We start from the raw sequence: 21,021 nt of genomic DNA on the forward strand, positions 1-21,021 counted from the left end.
GATGGGGAAGGAAATCGGCCGTGCCCTTTCAAAGGAACCATCCCGGCATTTGCCTGAAGCGATTTAGGGAAATCACGGAAAACCTAAATCAGGATGGCCGGAGACGGGATTGAACCGTCGTCCTCCCGAATGCGAGTCCAGTGTGATAACCACTGCGCCACCGCGCTCGGTCTTATGGGACCAAACTGCTGAGGCCAGCGGTCTCTAAGCTCACACACTAGTTAATCTAAATTTAACTTGCGCTAAGGACGTCACACATCCATGCCCGAGGGAGGACTCGAACCTCCCGGCCAGAGTGGCCGAGCGGTTCAAGGCGCTACAGTCTGGAACAGCGCGACCGCTACGGTCGCAGGTTCGAATCCTGCCTCGGGGATTGATGTGTGTGATGTCCTTAGGTTAGTTAGGTGTAAGTAGTTCTAAGTACTAGGGGATTGATGACCTCAGAAGTTAAGTTCCATAGTGCTCAGAGCCATCTGAACCATTTTTTCGGACCTCCGACGGGGGGAGCCGCGCGGACCGTGACAAGACGCCTCATACCGCGCGGCTATCCCGTGCGGCTTTTGAAACCTGCTTGGGCTGTCAGATTACGTCTTGTTTTTAAAACATTCGACTAATATGGACGAAGTGACATATTGTGCAATGAAGGAAAAGGAGAAATATTAGACTGAACATGCAGCTGTCTACCTCTAATATTTAAGTGAAGAGATGTTGCGGCGGTGCTCTCTAAATCAGAAACTGGAACATCTGTTTTCCAGACGCCATATTTAACTGGGCTTGCAGATCCGCTTCAGATCTTAATGTGTAAACACGACAGCGAAAAACGGTTTCCGAAATTTGGTTTTCGTCTTTCGAAAGATGTGACGAATGTAAACGTAGTGACAAGTTTATGTTGGACAGTTGTCGTTGGAGGTGTGGTGAGTAGAGATGGACAAACTCGTTCATTCTTGGGAACTAGTTCACTGGTGATCGCTCTTTTTTGGGAACCGTTCATTTTTACTCGTTCACCGTTTATTTGTGCATGGTATATGGTTCTTATGAAGAATTGAAAATTAGTAGCATAGGCGACTGAAGATCGAACGCTCCAAGAGGGGGCACTTGCCTCACCCCTGGAGTACAGAGTTTTTATTCATTACAGAACTCTCACACACTTGTAGAAGTAATTTTCGTGATTCTACAAAACCTCTCGTTTAGCCAACTGAAGCGTTATGTGACTAATCGCAGTGAAATACGAGTAATATAAGGTGCCGCAGGAAAATCCGGCCCCTAGTACATACTGCTCACCAATTAAGCATGATTTGTTGACCGTTGTGGCTGAGCGGTTCTAGGCGCTACAATCTGGAACCGCGCGACCGCTATGGTCGCAGGTTCGAATCCCGCCTGGGGCATGGATGTGTGTGATGTTCTTAGGTTTAAGTTTAAGTAGTTCTAAGTCTAGGGGACTGATGACCTCAGATGTTAAGTCCCATAGCGCTCAGAGCCATTTGAACCATTTGAATTTGGATATGGCGCTGCGGTCGGCAAGGCCTATATAAGACCACAAGTTCCTGACGCAGCTGTTAGATAGGTAGATGCTGCTACTATGGCAAGTTATCAAGACTTAAGTGGGTTTTAACGTGGTGTTATAGTCGGCGCACGACCGAGGTAGCGATGATCTGGGGATTTTCTCGTATGATCATTTCACGAGTGTACAGTGAATATCAGGAATCTGCAGAAACATCAAATCTCCGACATCGCTGCGGCCGGAAAAAAAATCCTGCAAGAACGGGACCAACGACGACTGAAGGGAATCGTTCAACGTGACAGAAGTGCAACCCTTCCGCAAATTTCTGCAGATTTCAGTGCTGGGCCATCAACAAGTGTCAGCTTGCGAACCATTCAACGAAACATCATCGATATGGGCTTTCGGAGCCGAAGGCCCGTTTCAAATTGTATCGAGCGGATGGACGTGTACGGGTATAGAGACAACTTTGTGAATGCATGGACCCTGCATGTCAGCAGGGGGCTCTTCAAGCTCGAGGAGGCTCTGTGGTGGTGTGGGGCGTCTGTAGTTGGAGTGTTATGGGAACCCTGAAACGTCTAGATACGAGTCTGACAGATAATACACTACTGGCCACTAAAATTTCTACACCACGAAGATGAAGTGCTACAGACGCGAAATTTAACCGACAGGAAGAAAATTCTATGATATGCAAATGATTAGCTTTTCAGAGAGCATTCACACAAGGTTGGCGCCGGTGGCGATACCTACAACGTGCTGACATGAGGAACGTTTCCAACCGATTTCTCATACACAAACAGCAGTTGACCGGCGTTGCCTGATGAAACGTTGTGATGCCTCGTGTAAGAGGAGAAATGCGTACCGTCACGCTTACGACTTTGATAAAGGTCGATTTGTAGCCTATCGCGATTTCGGTTTATCGTATCGCGACATTGCTGCTCGAGTTGGTCGAGATCCAATGAGTGTTAGCAGAATATGGAATCAGTGAGTTCAGGAGGGTAATACGGAACGCCGTGCTGGATCCCAACGGTCTCGTATCACTAGCAGTCGAGATGAAAGGCATCTTATCCGCATGGCTGTAACGGATCGTGCAGCCACGTCTCGATCCCTGAGTCAAGAGATGGGGACGATTGCAAGACAACAACCATCTGCACGAACAGCTCGACGACGTTTGCAGCAGCATGGACTATCAGCTCGGAGACCGTGGCTGCGGTTACCCTTGACACTGCATCACAGACAGGAGCGCCTGCGATGGTGTACTCAACGACGAACCTGGGTGCACGAATGGCAAAACGTCATTTTTTCGGATGAATCCGTTCTGTTTACATCATCATGATGGTCGCTTCCGTGTTTGGCGACATCGCGGTGAAAGCACATTGGAAGCGTGTATTCGTCATCGCCACTCTGGCGTATCACCCGGCGTAATGGTATGGGGTGCCATTGGTTACACGTCTCGGTCACCTCTTGTTCGCACTGACGGCACTTCGAACAGTGGACGTTACATTCAGATGTGTTACGGCCCGTGGCTCTACCCTTCATTCGATCCCTGCGAAACCCTACATTTCAGCAGAATAATGCACGACCGCATGTTGCAGGTAATGTACGGGCCTTTCTGGATACAGAAAATATTCGACTGCTGCCCTGGCCAGCACATTCTCCAGATCTCTCACCAACTTAAAACGTCTGGTCAATGGTGGCGGAGCTACTGACTCGTCACAATACGCTAGTCACTACTCTTGATGAACTGTGGTATCGTGTTGAAGCTGCATGGGCAGCTGTACCTGTACACGCCATGCAAGCTCTGTTTGACTCAATGCCCAGGCGTATCAAGGCCGTTATTAAGACCAGAGGTGGTTGTTCTGGGTACTAATTTCTCAGGATCTATGCACCCAAGTTGCGTGAAATGTAATCACATGTCAGTTCTAGTATAATATAATTGTCCAATGAATACCCGTTTATCATCTGCATTTCTTCTTGGTGTAGCAATTTTAATGGCCAGTAGTGTACGTACGTAAGCATCCTGTTTGTGTTCAAATGTGTGTGAAATCTTATGGGACTTAACTGCTAACATCATCAGTCCCTAAGCTTACACGCTACTTAACCTAAATTATCCTAAGAACAAAGACACACACCCATGCCCGAGGGAGGACTCGAACCTCCGCCGGGACCAGCCGCACAGTCGAATGACTGCAGCATCCTGTTTGATCATCTGCATCCATTCATGTCCATTGTGCATTCCAGAGACTTGGAAAATTCCAGCAGGACAATGTGACACCCCACACGCCCAGAATTGCTACAGAGTGGCTCCAGCAACACTCTTCTGAGATTAAACACTTCCGTTGGCCACTAAACTCCCCAGACATGAACATTATTGAGCAGATCTGGGATGCCTTGGAACGTGCTTTTCAGAAAAGACCTCCACCCCCTTGTACTCTTACGGGTCTATGGACAGCTGTGCAGTATTCATGGTGTGAATTTCCTCCAGCACTACTTCAGACATTAGTCGAGTCCATGCCACGTCGTGTTGCGGCACTTCTGCGTGCAGGCACGTGTACCAGTTTCTTCGGCTGTTTAGTGTATGAAAACAGGAGTGCGTAACACAGTTGCTGCAACACGACTAACTGAACTGAGGTTGTTCTCCTGACCCTAACTTCTGAAAGGAACGTCAACAATACACCGCAGTCTTGTTTCCAGAGAACCAATAAATAATTAATAGGCCTATCATTATTTTATGCAGGACTGTGCAGGAGCACACACCGCCAATGCGTCAATGACAGTATTATACTATGCTATGCTATGATAGGAACCAGCAATTTACGAGGGACCTTCAATAAGTAAAGCAACTTATATTTTCTGAAAGCAGGTTGGTTTTATTTAGGATTCCTGTACACCATATTATTCCCCACTCTTTTGGCTACAAAACCCTATTTTCCTACATAACTTCCGCTCAATGCGACGGCCGTGCGCCACATTACTGAGACGGCCCGTATGCCCGCATGGTACCACTCAACTAGTCGACGTCAGAGCCAACGTCTTGCTGCATCAATAACGTCTCCATCATCCACCTACTCCTTCTCACGCAGTGCATCGTGTATGGGCCAAACGGACAGAAGTCGGAAGGTACGTGATCCGGGCACGCGCGTTTCAGTACCCTAACTGGTGTATGAGTGTGTCTGAGTCAGCACTATCAACATTGACGTCCAGTTCAGTAGTGTTTGTGATCCGTCAGTGACCTCGATTGAGTGTCCGCACATTCCAACTCGGGAGATCTGACAGGTTTGTGCGACCTTGCTGCAATGATGACAGAAGGCTCGCTCAACGACTCACCATGCTTTTGTTCAGTGTCTGGTCTCCGTAGACATTCTACAACCGCCTATGAATATCAGCGATGTTCTGGCTTTCCACAAAAGAAACTCAATGACAACTCTCTGCTTGGAACGCATCTCCGTTGAAGACGCCATTTTGAAGCCTACGTACAGTGCTGTCACTAATCGGAACTTCATGAAACTATAGGGGTTGAAGCGGGAGTAACCAACGAGGTCCTACAACAAATTCCACAGTTTGTAATGGAAATTTTCTAAGAAAAAAATGTGTTGCATTACTTATTAACGCCCCAACGTTTTAGTTCTCTACCAGAAAATAAAATCAGCACGTGGCAGCATCTCAATAAAGAGCAGAAAATGCCAAATAAATTTTAATTTCCGCTCAAGAAAGAAATTAAAAAGAATAAAATAAAGGAACACTGCAGCGTTCTTCTAGCGTCAAATGTTGTACATTTTAAGTGGTAACGAAACACGTCTTTCAGTACAATGGTTTTCTTTGACTTACCATAAACTCTCATGTCGGCAGAATGGGTCACTTCGCCCACTCTGTTGCTCGCTGTGCAACTGTATATGCCTCCGTCTTCCACAGCCACGTTGCTTATGTTCACGTGGCTGATAACGTCGCCATGTAACGTCACGTACTGTCCAATGACGAACCTTCAACAAAGACAAAACAGGATTAGTATGTAACCAAATACTGCAAGAAAACTGCATCGTTTATAGTTTCATCATTACTATCTCTCATTCTCTCTCTCTCTCTTGATATGGGAAATTCCATGAAATTATGGGGCCAAGAATTTGAAACACACAGTTACTCAGAATGTAGAGTCCCCTAGTGGGGTATGCAGGGCCACGGAAATTCGGTGTCTGATAACGTCGCCATGTAACGTCACGTACTGTCCAATGACGAACCTTCAACAAAGACAAAACAGGATTAGTATGTAACCAAATACTGCAAGAAAACTGCATCGTTTATAGTTTCATCATTACTATCTCTCATTCTCTCTCTCTCTCTCTTGATATGGGAAATTCCATGAAATTATGGGGCCAAGAATTTGAAACACACAGTTACTCAGAATGTAGAGTCCCCTAGTGGGGTATGCAGGGCCACGGAAATTCGGTGTCCAGTCAGTATATTGGGCAGGAGTTCTGATCCGAGATGTGAGATATTGAGCGAGTGGGGTGCATCCGGCAAGTAGCAACGAAGTCTGCCACCTAGATACATGAAATATCCTCAGTTCTTTGCAAAGCATGACTAATGTGACTAATACTGCCTTCCTTGTAGATGGAAACGCAACTCACGAGCTCAATTAAGGTCTCTATTAAGGTCTGGGACGCAGATTTCTGAATCCATTGTCCGACGGAGATATGTAGACCTGCCTTGAACAAATCATGTGTTCTCTATGCGGAGAAAGCTGCTACTAGGTTAAAAGAGTATGACTGGTGAGAAGATGTGGATTTTTTCTCTTTGATTTAGAGCAAGTTCACTATACACTCAGCCGCGCGGGGTAGCCGCGCGGTTTAAAGCGCCTTGTCACGGACAGCGCGACTCTGCACCCTCCCCTCCCCCCCCTCCCCCCTCCCACCCCCGTCGGATGTTCGAGTCCTCCCTCGGAGATGGGTGTGCTTGTTGTCCTTAGCGTAAGTTAATTTAAGTAGTAGTAGCGATCCAGACAGGTTCCATGAAATTTATATCAGGCGAATTTGGTCACCGAGACATCAACGTGAGTTCACTATAATGCTCCTGAAGCCACTGTAGCACGGTTCTGCTAATTTAAGTAGTGTGTAAGTTTAGGGACTGATGACCTCAGCAATTTGGTCCCATAGGATCTAACCACAAATTTCCAAATTGGAATGAAATACATCACTGACTCTGCCTATCAGGGATCCGACATTTTGGTAAGTTTGTGGAAGTATGTCGCATTTGATGTCTGCGCACAGGTCACGTCATTCGCGTAAATAACGGGGCGCTGATTTGAGTACGCCCGATAGCGATCCAGACAGGTTCCATGAAATTTATATCAGGCGAATTTGGTCACCGAGACATCAACGTGAGTTCACTATAATGCTCCTTAAGCCACTGTAGCACGGTTCTGCTAATTTAAGTAGTGTGTAAGTTTAGGGACTGATGACCTCAGCAATTTGGTCCCATAGGATCTAACCACAAATTTCCAAATTGGAATGAAATACATCACTGTCTCTGCCTATCAGGGATCCGACATTTTGGTAAGTTTGTGGAAGTATGTCGCATTTGATGTCTGCGCACAGGTCACGTCATTCGCGTAAATAACGGGGCGCTGATTTGAGTACGCCCGATAGCGATCCAGACAGGTTCCATGAAATTTATATCAGGCGAATTTGGTCACCGAGACATCAACGTGAGTTCACTATAATGCTCCTTAAGCCACTGTAGCACGGTTCTGCTAATTTAAGTAGTGTGTAAGTTTAGGGACTGATGACCTCAGCAATTTGGTCCCATAGGATCTAACCACAAATTTCCAAATTGGAATGAAATACATCACTGACTCTGCCTGTCAGGGATCCGACATTTTGGTAAGTTTGTGGAAGTATGTCGCATTTGATGTCTGCGCACAGGTCGCGTTATTCGCGTAAATAACGGGGCTCTGATTTGAGTACGCCCGATAGCGATCCAGACAGGTTCCATGAAATTTATATCAGGCGAATTTGGTCACCGAGACATCAACGTGAGTTCACTATAATGCTCCTTAAGCCACTGTAGCACGGTTCTGGCTCCGATACATGGACAATTATACTGTTGAAAGATGACATCGCCGTCGTGGAAGACATCAAACAGGTGGTTCGCCGCTGTCAGCGTGTCTTCGATTCTACCACAGGTTCCGTGCAAGCGCAAGAGAATGTCTCCTATAGCAAAATACTGCTCCCACCAGCCTGCATCAGAGGCGCTCTGCACAATTGTGGCCCGCATCTCGTGGTGGTGCGGTAGCGTTCTCGCTTCCCACGTTCGGGTTCCCGGGTTCGATTCCCGGCGGGTTGGTTGGTTGGTTGGTTGTTTTGGGGAAGGAGACCAGACAGCGTGGTCATCGGTCTCATCGGATTAGGGAAGGATGGGGAAGGAAGTCGGCAGTGCCCTTTCAGAGGAACCATCCCGGCATTTGCCTGGAGTGATTTAGGGAAATCACGGAAAACCTAAATCAGGATGGCCGGACGCGGGATTGAACCGTTGTCCTCCCGAATGCGAGTCCAGTGTCTAACCACAGCGCCACCTCGCTCGGTCGATTCCCGGCGGGGTCAGGGATTTTCTCTGCCTCGTGATGGCTGGGTGTTGTGTGATGTCCTTAAGTTAGTTAGGTTTAAGTAGTTCTAAGTTCTAGGGGACTGATGACCATAGATGTTAAGTCCCATAGTGCTCAGAGCCATTTGAACCAATTTTTTGCACAATTGTGGCCGCCGTTCACCTCGATGACGGCTTCTCTGGTGACGACGATCGACTCAGCGTAGCAAAAATGTGATTCACCAGAAGAGCCGACAGGTTTCCATTGATCTACTGTCGAATCCAGATGGTCCCGTGCCCACTGCAGTCATAACTGACGATGTGTTTGGGTCATCGCGTGAACACGTAGAGGTGGTCGGCTACGGAGCTCAATGTTCAACAACATACGATGAATGGCGTGCTCCGAAACACTTGTGCGTGCAACAGCACTGTGCTCTTTCGGCAGAGATGCCACAGATCACCACCATCATACTTTACAGAGCAGACAAGCCTCAAAACCCCACGTTCTGTGAAGAGTCTTGGACGTCCGACCATTTAGCGCCTAGTGGTAGTTTCACTGTCCTTCTACCTCCTTCCGCAGATGCTCACGACAGTAACACGCGAATATTCAACCAGCCTCACCGTTTTCGAGATACTCGTTCACAGGCTCTGCATAATAATTATCTGCCCTTCGTCAAAGTCTCTTATTTCAGTGGATCTACCCGTCTGCAGCCCACATCTTCCCTAGGGTGACCCGCTATCCCTGTCTGCTCCGCTTACATACTTTTGTTACAGTGTCACTTGCCCGCAATGCCGTCAGGCGGCAACCAGTGTCACGGTGGGTGTTTTGGCTGATCAGTGTACACGTCACAGACGGAAGTCATAATCCTAAATCAGCTGCGGGAAACAAGAAAATACCCCCTTGCAAGTCGTGGGAGCCAGAACCCATTACGTTTTTCGAACCAAAAAAATGGTTCAAATGCCTCTGAGCACTACGGGACTTAACATCTGAGGTCATCAGTCCCCTAGAACTTAGAACTACTTAAACCTAACTAACCTAAGGACATCACACACATCCATGCCCGAGGCAAGATTCGAACCTGCGACCGTAGCGGTCGCGCAGTTCCAGACTGTAGCACCTAGAACCGCTCGGCCACACCGGCTGGCTTCGAACCAGAAGTGGCAGTCAGTAGCGAAATCGACGCACACAGGGTGTTTCAGGAGAAATAGTTAATATTTTATGAGATGATAGTATGGGCTAATTCGAATAAAATTTCACACATAAATTTCTACTGGTTACATAGATACTGCTGTTAGAGTGTAACCCAAATAAATACTCACAGAAGGTGTTGAGCAAAGGCAAATGATTAAGTTCAAAGTTGATTTTCGTAATTTTCGCCTCCGACAGCAACTTACTTTCGAATTCCCTTGAGAACACCATGTGTAGCTCCCCTGAGATGTCTTAGAGTTCTTTTATGAGAGACAGCTCATAATCTAGCGTCTAACTCGTCTCTTACGATTACTTTTTCTTTGTACATTTCGCCTTTCAAACATCCCAACAGTCAAAAATTTAAGGGACTTGGTGACCAAGAAACGTGGCCATTTCTACCGTTCCATCTTCCAGGACGCTTGTTATATGTAATGTATTCGAATTAGTCCATAGTACCCCCCTCCTAAACTATTTCTATTCCTTCTTAAACGCTCTTTGTATACAGACTGGAACACCTGAAATTTGTACCTCTTTTATTTCGTAAACGGTTGAAGATATCGAAAAAAAAATGTTTTCAGCAAATGATAGTAGATTGAAGAGCGACTCGTCATTTAGTTGTATTAGTAATACCCTTTCTTAACTCTTGCATCAACATAGATATTTAAGACAGGACTTTTTTTTTATGGAACGATGTACGAGGGTTGCCCAGAAAGTATTGTACCCCATTGTTTTTCTCAGCCGAAAACAATGCTACGAATGCGAAATGTTATGTACGTGTAATTTGAAGTCTTCTGAGAGAGCGTGCCAATTTCCGTCACTTCCGACAGATAGTGTAGCTGCAGGACAGTTTGAAAATGGCTTCTGTAGGTGATGTACGTACGTTACAAGCAACGTACCGTCATTGAATTTCTCACTGCAGAAACAGAAACTATGGGGAATACTCACAAACGCTAGTGCGAAGTCTATGGAGCATCTGCTGTCGACAGATGCACATTTAGTCGCTGGATACGGAGGGAGAAGTCATCAGAAGGCGGTTCGACGGAGCTCCACGATTTGCAGCGGTCGGGGAGACCATCCACGGCTGTCACACCTGACAGCCCTGACCTAGCGCCCTCGAATTTCCACTTGTTTGGGCCATTAAAGGAAGCCATTCGTGGAAGACATTTTGAGGACGATGAGGATGTGATTCACAGAGTGAAGCGCTGGCTCCGCCACCAGGACAAGGATTGGTACCGACAGTGCATACACGCTTGAGGAAGGCCATAGAACGAGATGGAGATTACGTGGAAAAATAGGGTGTATAGATAAAGCACCATTCTTTCGTGTGTGTGTGATTCTCATTATCTTCAATAAAGAAGCGTTGAAGAAAAAAAATGCGGTGCAGTACTTTCTGTGCAAGCCTTGTACCTTTTTTAATGGCATTCGAAAGCTCTTGAAATGACGAGTACAGTGTTATAACGCTCATTAAGGTAAGGCTCCTACGATACGGCTTTCGCCTCCCACCATCGCAGTGCACATTATTGACATCGGGTCCTACTAAGCGGTTGTGGCTTGCAGCTGATGCAGTATATGAGGAAAAAGCATTTTCCGAATATCTTGTCGTAAAAATATTGTATGTAAATAAAGCAAAGCTACATTAAATCCTAAATTCAGTTTTTTGGATAGGTTTCTCCTTTAAAAATTTAAAAACCACTTCTTTCGGATTTGTGTGTTTTCTTCACAACATAATATTTCTTATTCGATTCCGAGGAAATTAATTTGTTTTTTTTTCATATCTTATATTTTTATATCATAACTTGATGTTGAAGTGTATATTTTTTCCATATTGGCAATAGTTGTTTTGATACATAATTTCCAAAAAACATTTCACATAAAATTTGATGTGTTTGCACTGAAAAATGTGGTCGCTGGCTACTTTACGTTTGAAACTTCCTGGCAGATTAAAACTGTGTGCCCGACCGAGACTCGAACCCGGGACCTTTGCCTTTCGCGGGCAAGTGCTCTAGGCAAAGGTCCCGAGTTCGAGTCTCGGCCGGGCACACAGTTTTAATCTGCCAGGAAGTTTCATATCAGCGCACACTCCTCTGCAGAGTGAAAATCTCATTCTGGAATACTTTACGTTTGTTTCATTTTAGGTGACATGTAGCTGCGTACTAAATGTAACTAACGCAACGGAATTGTTTTTAACCCTGGAACGAAAGCCGTATGCTGCACTACGGGCGAAATATGAGTTGACGTATCTTTTTTGAGGACGCCAGCGCCGAGCGCGCTGCCTGAGGGCACCACGTGCAAGTAGCCGGGCTGCTCAGTCGTGAGCAGTTCGTGGCAGCAGACGCACGCTTCTCAAAATGGGAGATCACGATTTATTGTTGTGCTTGCTGCTGGAAGAAAATTATGATGATGAAGACATTCTACTCCAACAGCTACACAATGGGAAATATGGAACACATCCCATTTTCAGGACGAGCATTGATGACGGTTTCTTTACATAACATTAATACGTGTTCCATAAATCATAAAATCAACACGACGTCTCGTAATAATGTGGCACCTATCAGTTTAACATAAGGTTCCTTTACATGATATAATTAATCTTTTTTATTATTCTTTTTTTTTACAATTACTACTTCATGTATAAAAAATCCATCTATCGAATAGAAGGAGTTACCATTCAGAAATTCTTTTATTTGTTTTTATGTGCTGGTTGGTTATCTGACAGACTTTTAATGCTGTTAGGTGAATGACCAAAGACTTTTGTGGCACCATATTTCACCCCTTTCTGTGGCAAAGACAGATTTGACCCAGAATGATGAAGATCATCCTTTCTTCTAGTGTTGTAGCTATGCACTTTGCTATTATGTTTGAATTGAGATGTGAATATTAATAACAAATTTCATAAGTGGACGTATGTATTGTGAAGGTACTGTGAATATCCGCAGTTTCTTAAATAGTTATCTGGGAGGTGATCTTGGGTGGTCTCCAGCTATTATTCCGGTTAAACACTTTTGTGCAATGAATACTTTTTGTCTTAATGACGAATTACGCCGAAATATGATGTCATATGAGACCAGTGAATGAAAACAGGCATAGTAGGCTAATTTACTGGTATGTTTATCACCAAAATTTGCTATAACCCTAATAGCATAAGTAGCTGAACTCTAACGTTTCAGCAGATCATCAATGTGTTACTTCCAGTTCAATTTCTCCTCAGTGCACACACCCAGAAATTTTGAATATTCTTCTTTAGCAACGGACTACTGTTCAGACTCTATATTTATTAATGGTGTTATGCCATTTACTGTACAGAACTGTATATACTGTGTTTTCTCAATATTTAGTGAGAGTCCATTTGCAGAGAACCACTTAATAATTTTCTGGAAGCATTACTTACAAATTCCTCAGCTAATTCTTGTTTGTTGGGTGTGATTACTATACTTGCATCATCAGCAAAAGGACTAGCTTTTCATCTTCATGGCATTACTAACTGTATATTAAGAACAATAATGGATCCAAGACTGAACTCTGTGGGACACCATTCTAGGTACTTCCCCACTTAGAGGACTCTGCTGATTTTGCAGACTATCTATATTGTTAACTTTAACCTTCTGCATTCTTCCAGTTAAATGTAAGACACTTATCAATCGTCATTTATTAAATAAAGACAAAAAGTTTGGTGAGTTCTACAAGCTGGACATTGCCCAATTTAATTACGTCCTAGACCTGGTCAAAGACGATCTCCGGAAGAGTTGATCAAACAGATATTCGCATCCAATGACACCTGACAAAAATTAGCGAAAAAACTAAGGTAAAAGAAGCAAAAACACTTTTAAGATTACAGCGGTTTATTTAACATTTCAGTGAACTGAAATTTGAATATCAGCTTGTGAATAATCAGTTACGTTCAGTGGTATGCCTGTTAGTAAAATCAACATTTTGTGTTGATAAAAACGTTACATTATTAATTGTTGGGGATGCTGAACATTGTTCATTACAATTATCTAGATCGAAAACCGTCTGCAATGGCACGATTCTTGCCTCTTTGATTAGGTCTCCATTTAGTTTTTTGATGCATATCGCAATACTTCCGAAAAATAAATCGATGTCGTCGTTGGGCATCTCTTTAAAGTTCTTAATAATATTTTGTCTTTTGATGCGCCTAGATACGAAAAATTCCAAACTTTGAGCATTTCGTTTCTGCCTTTTACTAGTGATTGTCCGCCCCAGTAGCTGAGTGGTCAGCGTGACGGATTGCCGTCCTCTGGGCCCGGGTTCGATTCCCGGCTGGGTCGGAGATTTTCTCCGCTCAGGGACTGGGTGTTGTGTTGTGTTCATCATCATTTCATCCCCATCCGGCGTGCAGGTCGCCCAATGTGGCGCCGAATGTAATAAGACCTGCGATATGGCGGCCGGACCTGCCCCGCGAGGGGCCTCCCGGCCAATGACGCCAAACGCTCATTTCCATTTCCACTAGTGATTGACGCCAATCAACAACTGCAACTTCATTCACTGTCGAGGGATGCTCCATTGTACTGATTTTATCATCTTCATCTTCCTGAGCACTGACAGCAGAATGCTGAATGTCCGATATACTTCTGTGAAGTAAAATGAAATCAACTGTTTAGTTCCTAATAAAGTGAATCACAATTTTATGTTATGGACACAGACAATGGTGAACAATAAATTACTCTCTCTTTTATGGTCCACTCTTCCAAGAAAGGTCAACATATCAACCAGAGGCCATTTCTTACATTGACTAGAAGTAAAAGATCCACTTACTTGTCCTTATTTAGTCTGTTTTGATACGTATCTTCAATATTTCTCCGTCTACTCTTACTACATTCACTTGAATTGTGTCAGTTTTATATTAACGAATCATTACGTCGCATCCTGTTCTAAATTATACAGTGCACTTATGTATAACTTTCAATCTCATGTGTACGTCGATCTTATTTTATGAATTTTAATTTAATTTTGTTTCGTTTCTAGGTTCATGGCGACAGTAGAGTCATTTAGATCGTTAGCCTTTTCATTCAGAATACCGCACAGTTAGATCAGCAGAACAGTAGAAATCTCACTGTCAGTACTCCGAAAGAAATCAGTGCCTATGTTTCTGCAGCCACCATCATCAGATGATTTGACAGCAAAGTCTCAGGAATTTGATCGTAAATGGTATTTTCCAAATCGTGTTGTAGCTATTGGTGGAAAGCGTGTGCGAATTTTTTCCCCTGCCAATAGTGGACCCCTGTTCTTTAATTACAAACATTTTTTCTCCTTTGTGCTGCTTGCTACCGTCGATGCTCTAACTACAAATTCATGTTTACTGATGTTGCCTCCTTCTGAAAGGAAGGTGACAGCGGAATTTTTGACGAGAGTAATATAGGGCAACATTTCAGAAATGACACTTTTTCAACCTCCTTGTAAACTGACCAATTCTGACATCGTTGTGCCACATGTTGTAAGGGATGAGGCATTACGATTGCTTGCAAAGATGATGAAACCCTATTCTCGGCCAGCTGCAAGTATCCACAACAAGAACACAATTTTTGATTACCGTCTCTGCCAAGCTCGTAGAGTGTCTGAAACTATTTCGCGTTTTTATATGCCGTTGGCTGTAAAGCCTGATACAACACTGGATTTAATCATTGTAAGTTGTTGTCTGCACAGTCTACTTCGGGATGCTTTCCTGAAGAACAGCAACAAACCATAATGACATACACTCCTGGAAATGGAAAAAAGAACACATTGACACCGGTGTGTCAGACCCACCATACTTGCTCCGGACACTGCGAGAGGGCTGTACAAGCAATGATCACACGCACGGCACAGCGGACACACCAGGAACCGCGGTGTTGGCCGTCGAATGGCGCTAGCTGCGCAGCATTTGTGCACCGCCGCCGTCAGTGTCAGCCAGTTTGCCGTGGCATACGGAGCTCCATCGCAGTCTTTAACACTGGTAGCATGCCGCGACAGCGTGGACGTGAACCGTATGTGCAGTTGACGGACTTCGAGCGAGGGCGTATAGTGGGCATGCGGGAGGCCGGGTGGACGTACCGCCGAATTGCTCAACACGTGGGGCGTGAGGTCTCCACAGTACATCGATGTTGTCGCCAGTGGTCGGCGGAAGGTGCACGTGCCCGTCGACCTGGGACCGGACCGCAGCGACGCACGGATGCACGCCAAGACCGTAGGATCCTACGCAGTGCCGTAGGGGACCGCAACGCCACTTCCCAGCAAATTAGGGACACTGTTGCTCCTGGGGTATCGGCGAGGACCATTCGCAACCGTCTCCATGAAGCTGGGCTACGGTCCCGCACACCGTTAGGCCGTCTTCCGCTCACGCCCCAACATCGTGCAGCCCGCCTCCAGTGGTGTCGCGACAGGCGTGAATGGAGGGACGAATGGAGACGTGTCGTCTTCAGCGATGAGAGTCGCTTCTGCCTTGGTGCCAATGATGGTCGTATGCGTGTTTGGCGCCGTGCAGGTGAGCGCCACAATCAGGACTGCATACGACCGAGGCACACAGGGCCAACACCCGGCATCATGGTGTGGGGAGCGATCTCCTACACTGGCCGTACACCACTGGTGATCGTCGAGGGGACACTGAATAGTGCACGGTACATCCAAACCGTCATCGAACCCATCGTTCTACCATTCCTAGATCGGCAAGGGAACTTGCTGTTCCAACAGGACAATGCACGTCCGCATGTATCCCGTGCCACCCAACGTGCTCTAGAAGGTGTAAGTCAACTACCCTGGCCAGCAAGATCTCCGGATCTGTCCCCCATTGAGCATGTTTGGGACTGGATGAAGCGTCGTCTCACGCGGTCTGCACGTCCAGCACGAACGCTGGTCCAACTGAGGCGCCAGGTGGAAATGGCATGGCAAGCCGTTCCACAGGACTACATCCAGTATCTCTACGATCGTCTCCATGGGAGAATAGCAGCCTGCATTGCTGCGAAAGGTGGATATACACTGTACTAGTGCCGACATTGTGCATGCTCTGTTGCCTGTGTCTATGTGCCTGTGGTTCTGTCAGTGTGATCATGTGATGTATCTGACCCCAGGAATGTGTCAATAAAGTTTACCCTTCCTGGGACAATGAATTCACGGTGTTCTTATTTCAATTTCCAGGAGTGTAGATCAAATTGAATCACAACCATCTAAAAATCTTGTACCATTTGCCAGGGGTGGTGGATTTGCCAATGTGGAAGATTTCTTTGTGCGAGATTCGTACATGAACTATTTCAACAGTCTCTCAGGGGCAAAATAATCGGGTTACTGCTGACCGTTAGAAAAGCTATTTCAGGTTGTACGAAATTTGATGTAATTGTAGTACACATTACTAATAAACCACACAAATAGAGTGAATGCAGTATTATTCATACTTGATCTCTGAACAAATTGTTCAGTCTCCTTCCAAGCACTGTCTCTGAAGTGCAGATCTTTATACTAGGGTTGCTATATCTGTGTCTTCGTCGGGTTACTCTGAGATGGCGGTATAGAACTGAAGTAAGCAATTTATTTAATATAATTACTTTTTATTTATAATACAATTACATGGAACTTGTTGCGGCAGATGTAGTTGATACACCACATTTTTCGGAAGATTCCACCTTTTTCAACAAGTCTTTTTTCCCTTTTATGTATTTATAAAACTCCAGGCAAGTCAGCTTGAAGCTAAAATGGCACTGTAAGATTGAAGCGACAGTCCCTGGAAGCGGTCGATTCCTTTCATCGGTCCACTGGGCCGATATCAGCGAAAATACTCTTTCCACAGTGGTGTTGTGTGCGGGAACAGGAAACAAATACTCGCATAGTTTTAGCAGTTGGCATTTGCGTTCAGGATTTTCGGTTTTCTTAAGAAAGCAAATCCACCTTTCTTCCACGGAGAGTTTAAACTTCTGTTCTTCCGAGTAACACTTATTTTCTAAAAATCAGATACATATATTCCTGAAAACAACTGTCGCTTGAAATCTTCACACTATTTTTAGTCAGGTATATAATAGTCTATAACAATAATCATAACCCACTCTGAGCTTCAGATAGTGTCATCCAATCAAATACTTGATATTTATTAAAAGAAATACCCCTTTCTCTAATATCTGGATCAGTGGTTCTCAAAGTGTGCGCCAGGGAGCCCCAGTGCGCTCTAAAACATTTACGGGTGCGCCCTGTAATATTTTAGGAAAAAAAATGACCAGATATAAAAGAACATGTAGCTACTCAATTTTATCCATTTCACGACAGGTATAATACGGAACGAGTCCTCAAGTTTTGTCGAATAGTTCAGTTTGGTTACGGAATTAAGATGGCAAGAAGCTGAAGAAAATGGCGTTCGAGGCATTTATTAATTATGAGTGACCATGAAGCATTATGTTGTAAGAAACTTGCAGTCCATGGTAGCACTCTTGGACTGCAAGTTTTTTACAACATATCAAATAAGTTACTGTGTTGGCCACACCAAACTTTACCATGGATAAAGTGTTACATTTATAAATACAGTTACATCCATTATTAAATGAATTAATCACTCCCACCTCACCCCACTGCGAATTACACTTTCCGTAGAATTCCTTACACTTCTCGGTGGTTAAGGAATGACCTCGATGGGCCAGCAATGGCTTTATAATCAAGTATTGCTTGGAAATATTTTTCCCCACTTCCCAAGCAGCCGGTACTGTTAGATAGCTAAGATTAGCAGCAACGGAAGAGAGAAGACAGTCGGCATGAAACGTTCCGAATACTTTCGACACTACAATAAGTTTTTTTAAATTCTAAAAAAAAACAATTTCATGTAATGTGTTAATTGTCGAAAATGATTGCTGAAACAAATTTTTTATTGTCATATAAAATTCAGCACACTAAAGACCACACGAATAAGCTACTTTCATTAGAAAAGTTTTTTATTGATTCTCTGTAGTATATACAAGTTGTTCGGAAATTCCCATTACAAAATTCTACAACTTGTACAGGGGAGTGAGTACATCATGTTTTGAACATGAACCCATGTCCGGAAACGTACGAAACAGCCGTTTGAAAAAATGTTTGCTTGGTAGGTATGCAACATGGCAGACAGGGGGGGGGGGGGGTGGTTACGTCGGATCGGCTGATGCCATTTGACGGCACGCTGACCGGTCTCCCCTCCAGGACAACAACGCGACAGCTCGGCCCCTATGTGAAGAGGTCACAAGCGCCGCAACCGACTGGCGACGGCCCAGTACAATAGTAGCTTCAAGACTAGCGACTTGAATAGAAGCGTCAACGCTCGTTACTTCGCTTGTACACTCTATATAGCTCAGACTTGGAATTGTTGTTGTTGTTGTTGTCGTCTTCAGTCCTGAGACTGGTTTGATGCAGCTCTCCATGCTACTCTATCCTGTGCAAGCTTCTTCATCTCCGAGTACCTACTGCAACCTACATCCTTCTGAATCTGCTTAGTGTATTGTTATACTGAAGAAATTTCATTATTTCGTCTGTCGCCCTTTGCTTGCGACACATCTGTGTACTTGTCAAAGTTAAGTATTGTCATTTACTTTTTATAATAAAACTTATTAATACAACTTGTTTGATTTGATTGTCTAGCGAACCGAGTACGAAGGATTCCTAGGCAGCCCATATTTGACAAGTTTGGAGACATAATAACAGCAACATAGTTGACTACATGTTTGCATAATACGCCGATATGATCCTTCTGAATGGGAAGTTCACGGTAATCGAAGAGCTGTTCGTCGTCTCTATCAAGATCGTTCTCCACACCGTCCACTTCATCGCATATCCTTTTGGCCACAATTACGCAATGACTTCGAGAAAGGGTACCATCACCGTCAGCATGTGTGACTGTGGAGCTCCAAGGAGACGGCGCGCACCCGAAGTGGAAGAGGTCGTACTGCATCACGTTGAAGAGAACCCGTCAACGAGTACACAAGCAATGTCTTTATCTATTAACGAGTGAAACTGTAAAACAAGTAATGTACTGTGTCACGACTGATCTGGTAGTTGTAAAGGTGGTCACGTCACCATCATGTTTTCAGATGACTGTGGCACGGAAACGGTACGTTTCCGGACGTGGTTTCCAATTCATATTATCTACTCATCACCTCTAGAAGTTTGTAACGGTAATTTCCGAACACCCTGTATTTTAAATATGTTGTAATGTTTATAAATTGATTGTTTAGATGCTCTGAAGTTATAAGAACTTGTAGTTTTTTGTGAAATTGATAATTTTGAAGATGTTTTATCCAGAACTTGTAGCTCTGACCGAAACGTCGGACTGTTTATTTTGTATCATATACTGATAGGTTCTTCGAGTCGGACATCGCTTTAATAACATTCTTTGGGGTATGTGATGGCGTTGTGATGTATGTATAACATGCAGCGAAGAAACAGCGTATCAGCTACTTTTGCTGGCAGACAGCATCGGGGTGCAGCTGTGTATGCCATTCTGTTCCCTATCTCATCAGTTTTCACATGGCAGGGGCATCTTGGTATCCGGTGACTTGGTTGGTTAGGAACATCAAGGTGGAAATGTTAGTCTTTAATCCTTATTAGTTAGATGAGATATATGAAGTCGGGGAAAAGTGGCAGCAAGAAAATTCCAGAGTTTCTGTGTTGGACTAAAGATACCGTGGACAAGTTTATTTGCCAGGATTTCACGAGCTGGGCTGCGGTTATAGACTGAGCTACAAGACCAGTAAAATACGGGTGTTATACACAGCTCAGTCAATTTCACAAACGGCGGTGGTATAAATGAAGATAAGAGCGGTTGCTCGATGCATCCCAGCCACGCAGCCACTTACCATTAAAATGAAGATCAGAGAGGCCATCATGATAGCAGAATGGCCTGTCAGCACGAACTACTAATTTGGTTGTTAACTATCGCCGTCCTGGCTGTCAACGATTTCGGTACGTCACGGTTTCTGCGGCAGAATGGTTCACGTGATTCGTTTATCATAGCCAATTAAATTGAAATCAAATACGTCCAACAAAAAAGTATATATAAAGTACCAACAAAATGTAGGAGCGAGGACCAGCAACTTAGATTACTAAATTATATTTTTCCAGCTTTCATTACAGTTGCAATCAAAATTTTTTATTTGTGATGATTAATTTCAGACTACATTGTCGATTCTAAATTCATGGTCTTCGTTGTAAACTTAAACATACCGGGTGGTTATAATTAAACTTTCCCTATTTAACATGTTATAACATGAAAACTAATTACCGTACGAGTACCAAACTTTGTAGTACTAATGTCCAGAGCATGGGGTGCATGCTTTCTATGCGTCACAGCGCGGCCGTCCATTTCAAACTATGGCCACCAGGTGCCGTGATCAGTCATCGTGATTCATAGTCTCACACACCTGACCAGTCGCAGTGTACTTGTTGAAGTGTCAACAAGAACTTGGGCAAAAGGAGCAGGGGATTATTGGTGAAGCTCTGTTATCAAAACAACAGTAATGCTGCAGTTGCACTTCGAGAATATCGCCGGCTGAAATGATCACGGAAGGGTCCTCTTTCTCCACCTGCCGTGTTCGAGTCAACTGGAGAACTGGGCGTCGCTCCGGGAAGAGGCCGAGGATTGGTTGCACCACAGGTGGTTGATGAAACCGCTTTTGCTATGGCAGACAACGCTGTGGGCAATTCCCGATCGTCAGGCAGTGCACGTGCTGTGTCACGGCAGTTGAACATCCAGTGGTCCACTATAAGGAAGGTGCTTCGATCCACTCTCGAATGGTATCCGTTGGGTTGGGTTGTTTGG

The 21,021-nt window shown here is 44.6% G+C and overlaps 1 protein-coding gene across 1 annotated transcript in view; it reads right to left on the reverse strand.

Moving 5' to 3' along the window:
* Positions 1-21,021, reverse strand: part of LOC124555920 (Down syndrome cell adhesion molecule-like protein Dscam2) — a 397,942-nt gene that overhangs the window by 218,881 nt on the left and 158,040 nt on the right. The window contains exon 3 of the mRNA XM_047129975.1: positions 5,327-5,478. Within this exon, the coding sequence (XP_046985931.1) occupies positions 5,327-5,478 (152 nt within the window). The remainder of the gene's footprint in view (positions 1-5,326; positions 5,479-21,021) is intronic.

This window comes from Schistocerca americana, chromosome X (assembly GCF_021461395.2).
Source record: "Schistocerca americana isolate TAMUIC-IGC-003095 chromosome X, iqSchAmer2.1, whole genome shotgun sequence".
In the NCBI taxonomy this organism is placed as follows: Eukaryota; Metazoa; Arthropoda; class Insecta; order Orthoptera; family Acrididae; genus Schistocerca; species Schistocerca americana.